This window comes from Cyprinodon variegatus, unplaced genomic scaffold, assembly GCF_000732505.1.
Source record: "Cyprinodon variegatus isolate N-32 unplaced genomic scaffold, C_variegatus-1.0 Scaffold774, whole genome shotgun sequence".
Taxonomy (NCBI): Eukaryota; Metazoa; Chordata; class Actinopteri; order Cyprinodontiformes; family Cyprinodontidae; genus Cyprinodon; species Cyprinodon variegatus.
Window position 1 is genome coordinate 119,309 of NW_015151227.1, and position 7,031 is coordinate 126,339.

Here is a 7,031-nt window from a genome sequence, read left to right on the forward strand (position 1 = left end):
TATATATATATATATATATATATATATATATATATATACATTTACATACATAGGCCTATTACAAATACAGGTTATAACCTTTAAATAAAGAACATTCTTATAAGATAATGATCATTACTATAATTAGAAAATTCATCAAACATATTCATGCTCCAAACTTTTGTTATTTAAATTACTTATTTTCCCTATATATAATAAAAAAAGAAACAAAATATCTAAAAATATATATATATTTTTTTACATTTCTAGTAAATCAAAAATATTGACTTGCAAGCATTGCTCTTTACACTTTTAAGACTCACCCATAACTTTAAAGTTCAAATAAATTGTGTCATTTGGTGGGCGGGGCCTGTTTTGCTGACCAATCACATCCAAAAGAGACTCTGCGCAGGCAAACTTATTTTGAGATCTTAGTAAAGAGGGCCATTTTTTTTTTCTCAAGGTTTATTGCAAAATTTCTTTACAGAATTTGAATTTATTTCTTTTTTTTTTACCGTCTGCTAAAAGATTAAGTTTTATTGTTAGAAAGGGATAAAAATAAATTACATCCTTGTTACATGATGAAATAAAAGACCTTTGAACCAGGGTATTGGTGATATGAGTGAATAACTGGCTCAGGATCAGTACGTCACTTCACCAGTTCATACCTCTGTTTAGTACCCATTTTTTCCCTTTTTTTTGTTTTGTACGGTCTGTAAACATACAATTTTGCTCAAACCATGGGGTATGAAGTTTTGTTTTAATCTCAGACAAGCAAATTTATGTTTTGCAAATAGATTATTTTATACTCTCTTCACTCTTCATACCCATCTGAAAACTTTTAGTCTCTCTTTATTATGGCTCTATTCATTTGGGCAAGCTAATATGTTTGGTATATGACAGATTAGATGCCCTGATCGAAATAACTAACTTATCTCATAGTCGTAGAAATGATTCACTGATGTCATATTCTCCATTTTTTCTTTTAAGCCTTTTATTAGGTCAAAGAAGGCTCCTTAAAACAATATTTTGGGTCCCATAGTTGGTTCCAATGTATACATGGTTAGTACAAAACATCCTGAGGTACCATGTGATTCCTAAAAAGGTATGAAATTATAACATTTCCAGAGGTATAACATGGTAATCGGTGAAATGACCAGCGCCCAATACCTGGCACAACTTGTTAATGATGATAGACCCTGAGGTCAATTTCCTGTAAGATCACAGCGTTGTAAAACTATAGTTCTCACAATTTTCTCTCAGTCCCTTCATCGGTTATAGTTTTACTGTGTTGTTGCTTTGGAAGGAAGCATCACTGCTCATTTGCACTTGATCAAAAAACTTGAAATCGACGACATAGCGGCAGTTGGGAGAGCTAAATAGCACCGGTTTGAACTCGTAGCCCCACAGGATCTCCTCAGGGACGTAAGAGGTGCGGCTCTGACATGTTGCCGCGGTCGATTCCATGGTGGCATTGAGTGTGATGAGCAGCTCAAAGTTGCGATGGCTCAGGGTTTCTGCCGTCAGTCCTGCCAGTGGGCTCTTCTCATCAATAACATGGTAGAAGGTGAGCGGGAGGATGAGAAAAGGACAGTCTCCACTGGAGTCCATGTAGAAATCGACAGAGCTCTGATGGATCTGTGTCTTCTCTCCTTCTTCGGTAACATTGGATTGAAACAGCTTTCCCGTTAGCTGGCACTGAATCAGCAGACTTTTCCTCATGTTGGCCACTCTCACCATCAGACACAGCTTGCCTTGGTGTCTGCAGATCACAGCCACTTGGCTGAACTTAATGGTTTCTGCTCGCTTCTTTGGTCGGGCAAGTTTGGCCAGAAAAGCACCAGTGACAAAGATCTCAGCAAGACCTGTGATGACAAGCTGAGCCACCAGCGTGAAGATAGCCAGAGGACACTCTTCAGAGATGTATCGAAAACCATAACCTATAGTGGTCTGTGACTCCAGAGAGAACAGGAAGGCTCCAGTGAGAGTCTCCACATTCATCAGGCAGGGTGTGTGGGTTGAATTTTGCCCAACATCAAAGTCTCCATTCCCCATGCCGATTAAATAAAAGAAAACCCCAAAGATAAACCAGGTCATGATGAAGGTGGAGGCAAACAGAGTGACCTTGTAACGCCACTTCATGTCCACTACAGTAGTCCAGATGTCATGCAAGTAGAGCTTCACCATTCCTTCAACATTGTCGATCTGAACGTTGTTATGGCCGTCCTTGGACACGATCCTTCGCTGGACCTCTGACTTCCTGTTTACCATGATGCTTTGCTTCAACAAAAACTGGGCGTAACTGCAGAGGTTTTATAGGAGCATTCCAGATGAGATGGCTGGCAAAGGACACAAAAGGAGATAAGATTAATATTTTTGTCTGATTGTTTTAATGTAACTGCGGAAGTCTTTGATCATTAATCATTCCGGACACTTATCATTTAGATTTTGCCTCCATAAATCCAGACCTCCTTCTGGTCTTTACTTAAAGTACTGGTTAATTATACATTTTCCTTTTTTTTTTTTTGACTATTGTTGTTTTCTGAAAATGGTTTTGAGTCTTTGCACATGGCGTTGCCTGACTATTGGGAAGACTTGACAAATATTGATAAAAACTCATAAATAGATAAATCAAGATAAAAATGTTGATTAAAAACTTGAAGTAAAGGTCAGAAGTGAATCAGACAACATTAAATCAAATCATTTAACAAGTTTGTAGTGGTTGCATTGATGTAAATGTGAAATAAACGTACTTTTCACATTGAATAAACGTAAAATTAATTACACAATCCATCCATTTATGTTCTACAGATGTTTATTCCACACATGGTCTCATAGAGGCTGTTGCCTCAGGTTTTGGACAAGGGGCAGAGTACACCTTAGACCGATGAAGGATCCATCGTGTGTACTCAGACCTAAATATGAATTAAAGAGACTAGTTTAACTAACATGCATACAGTATGAGGAAGGAAGAGAACCCACGGATGCACAAAAATAAGCAGGGGTCATTTAGAAAGGTGCTAGCTTGCAGCCAAATTTGTGCCACCATGCAGCTCCCCAGTTATGCAACAAGCAAAAAGTTTTTCATAAGAGTTGACTTGGAACACAGTGTATACACCTCTACTAAAATATTAACTGGCTTAATGAGGCTGTAACCTTGAATAGTTTACCACTAAGGTCCACCATGTTAAAAATTAACAAATTATATTAGAATATTATTTGAGTTGCCGTGTTGGTGCGTTGTAAAAAGTCTTATTAAAGAAAGTTAAAGGTCGGTCAAAAAACTAAAAATAAAATGCCATGGTGTAACCGTCTCTGATGTGGGCCGGCTCCTGACAGTTCTGCTGCAGATTGAATCTTTCCAGAAGTCGCAGTCATCCAGATATGCAGCCTGCTGCTATGTAGGACTGAGTGCTTACAAATATGGCAGCATTATTTTAATAAAAAATAAATATTTTAGACTTAATACATACACATACTTTTTTGTTTAAAAAAAACAATAGCTAAGAGGTTTTTCTTTTTTTCCTTAACATTCACAGTTTATGCTACAGGTTGAAGCAATCAGAGATGCAGTTTTATGTTGCAGAAAATCCACTACAGAAATTCAGTGCATTTCAAATGAACACTAACTGAATGGACAGTGGATTTGAAATTGCTCTGATGGTGAAATCCTCCATAAATATGCACTTTGCATACATTTATAATAGCTAAAAGCTTTCAACAAATTTTGCTGTTTGCTAATACTATTTGTTTTTATTTTTATGTTATCTGTTTTAACCACCCATAGTGATTATTCATAATTATAACTTTCACTCTAGTATTGTTGCATAAACAAATCTATGTTTCAACCAATGCTAATCAGAACATTATTGATTTAAACAGAGTACAATGTTTTATAAACCTGAAAGTAATTTAACTTTGAACTTTGTTTCCAGCCCTTTATATTAAAAATCACAGTTCTGTATCTACTTACTTTCATTTGAAAGATGAGTTTCTGTTCAGATCTGCTTTGGTATGGCCACCACATTTCATGCAGGTAGAGGTCTGTTCTTCGACTGAACTGCTGTTTGGTTTAAGATCCTTTTTTTTTTTAACCACTCTCAAACTTTCATTATGTCTTATGTGTTGTGGCTACCAAGAAAACCCCAGATCATCATCCCTCCACCACCGTGTTTTAGAAAGTTAAACCTGCACAACTTGCTTTTATTGTATGGCAGCCTGTACGGTAAAACCGTTACAACTGATCCAGAATGCAGCGACTCGTCTGGTCTTCAATCACCCCAAAAAGTTCTTACGCCACCCCTCTGTTCATTGAGCTTCATTGGTAACCCCTGGCTGCCCGCATCAAATCTAAGTCCCTGATGCTGGCTTCTAAAATGCCTAAGGGTGCGGCTCCCGTCTACTTTAACCCTCTTGCAAATGCTTATGTCACTCCGGTCTTCAATGGATGGTTGTCCAGCAGTGCCTACACCACGCTTAAGACGGTCCAGACAGTCTTCATGTGTTGTTCCATTATGGTGGAATGACCTACCAAGTGCTGCAAGAACAGCAGTTTCCCTTTCTATCTTTAAGAAACTCTTAAAGACCAACCTCCTCCATGAGCATCTCTTATCCAAGCTCTTACCCCTACCTCTGTACCCCTCTAACTACTCTTTCTGAACTTCCCTCTCTTTGCTGTCACCACTGATTCTGACTAGACATTTTCCTCTAGAGAACTTACTGTCATATTGACTATAACTGTAAAATTGTGTCTACTTTGTGTGTCTCTTTGGATAAAAGGGACTCCTAAATGCATAAACATAAACATAATTAAATGTAGTGAGCATATTAGAAAACACATAAATATGTTTTCGGCACTAACTTTAGATCTAAAGCTCAAGTGCCTTTCACAAATTATTGTGTAGATCAATCATTAATTTGCTTAAGCAAATCCACCCCTGAATGAAACTAATCTTTTTAGATTTTTTCCTTTCTACCAAATATGTTACTTAAGACAAAATATATGTTCCAAAAAGCAAAATCAGAAGAAAGTGGGATGTGGAAAAAAAAATGTTTACTGCACCATAAAAGAAAAAATACTTCATTTTGATTTTAAGTTGGTTTCACTAAACTGAATAATATTGTAGAAAGAGAGTTAATTAGTCCTGTCCTGAGCTGGAATAAGGACACAAACATATACTATAGACATTTCCTTAATATTCAGTTTGCAGAACAAACCTTCAACCCTGTAGTGAAACATTGCAGGACCCTTTGTTAATTAATAATCATTATTTTCTCTATGAGTCTGTATTGCTCTCACCTTAGTTAAGGAAAACGTCTCAAAAGCTTTTCCTCACTTGTTTCATTGTCCCAATAAATCTGCAAGATGAAACTGTCCCAGAACTAGCAGTTCAGTGTCTTCTTTCTCCTTTTGTCCCGCGTAGTGAGCTCTGAACTTTGGTACAATAGTATTCAGGGAAGAATTAAGTGTAAGACGCAGAGCTGGGCTGTAATCTGGGATCTAGATGGGGGCTGGCTTTCTTTTCACCCCCGCCTCCCTCTCACCTGTCCACAGGTAGGAACGAGGAGGGCGACCGCTTGACATTTATTTTCCTTCTTTTATGGTTGTTGTTGCTTTATACACAAGCCCAGATTTACTGCTTTCAGGAGCTGTTTAAAGGACATGATGAACCGTCTTTGAACACGCTTGCTGTCATGACAAATGAAAGGCTGTCTGGCTGAACTGAGGTCAAACTACAAGACGGAAGAATGATGCATTATGTTAATGTGAAACATTTGGAAAACAGTCAATATTTCTGCTTAAATATTTTTGACACCTGATGTAGGGAAAATAATTCTGTTTTTAAAATATCATAAAAGTAATTGTTCTTGGTTATTAGTCTATTCAGAAAATGTTACACATATATTGGCTGTCGACTGTTACTTGTTCATAATTTATCATAACTGGAGCATGGAGCAGTAAAAAACAGATGGAAATAGTCAATTAATGTAAAAGTTATTTATTTTAACTGCAGACAAACAGACTATTACTGTAGACATTACACACCTGAGAGCTGAGGGTACTTTTCATACTTTGGAGGTATTTTTTTTCTAACCTTTGCCAGGCTCTCTTTAATCAATAACTTGCATTTGTTTTTATCTCCAAAACAGAACCAGAGCAGCCAAAATAAAAATGAAATTAAAATAATAATCTAATTATAAATCCAACTGTTCTATGAGGACTTCAGAGGTTAGTTAGGGAACATTGGAGAACAAACTGCATTGTGAAAAGCAAAGAACATGGCAGAGAGGAAGTTGTAGAGACCTTTATAGTATCTAAACATCTCAGAAAGCTGTGTTCAATCAATTATCAGAAAATAAAGAGGGTATGGCCACATCTAACCTACAGAAACATGGCTGTCCAGCTTGCTTGAGAGGACACACTATGAAAAGTTGAAATCCAAATACCGGTAAGTCATTTTTTTCCTTAAAATTAGTGCTTTTTTGTTGAAGTAAGGGGGAGAGCGAGACACTTTGCCACTGGAGCAAGACAATTTACATTTAAAATTAAAAAAAAAAAACTATTTCATTGTCTTATTTAAAGTGCATATTATCTAACTATCTTATCTTAGAGTAAAAATACTAATTTTATTGTCTATTTACCTATTGAAATTAAAGGTAAATACACTTAATTTAAGAACTGTCTTATTTCTAGATGTTTTTTGCATCTAGGGAAAGCTTAAACAGTAAATTACTCTGGAGGAGCAGCAGAGAACCACAGCTCAGGTGGGAGGAGAACTATGACTCAGGCATTACACAAAGCTGGCCTTTATGAAGGCCGGAAGAAAACCATTAGAAGGTCAGCCTTAACCAGGCTTAATTTGAGAATCCCTGCTGTCTGTCTGAGGTTTTAAAAGAAAAACGGGTAATAACAATCAGATTCTAGATCTAATAAGCTGGTAGACTATGGTGGTATAAAGTAGTGACTTAGAGGGCTGATTATAAATGTGTTACACTTCTTTTACATTCTTGTTTTAGAAAAACGGTAACCTATGCAACATTGTTCTTTTAAT

The 7,031-nt window shown here is 36.7% G+C and overlaps 1 protein-coding gene across 1 annotated transcript; it reads right to left on the bottom strand.

Annotated features, from left to right (window-relative positions):
- Positions 1-91: 91 nt before the first annotated feature.
- On the bottom strand, positions 92-5,479 carry LOC107098402 (ATP-sensitive inward rectifier potassium channel 15-like). The gene is made up of 2 exons (XM_015396074.1): positions 5,279-5,479; positions 92-2,318 (listed from the first exon to the last, which is right to left on the bottom strand). Exon 2 carries the CDS (start codon positions 2,248-2,250, stop codon positions 1,255-1,257), a length of 996 nt encoding a protein of 331 aa, XP_015251560.1. The 5' UTR covers positions 2,251-2,318; positions 5,279-5,479; the 3' UTR covers positions 92-1,254.
- Between the last annotated feature and the right edge of the window lie 1,552 nt (positions 5,480-7,031).

Bases quoted from the DNA above. Each gene is read 5' to 3' on its own strand.
- LOC107098402 (XM_015396074.1), bottom strand. From the start codon at position 2,250: ATGGTAAACAGGAAGTCAGAGGTCCAGCGAAGGATCGTGTCCAAGGAC.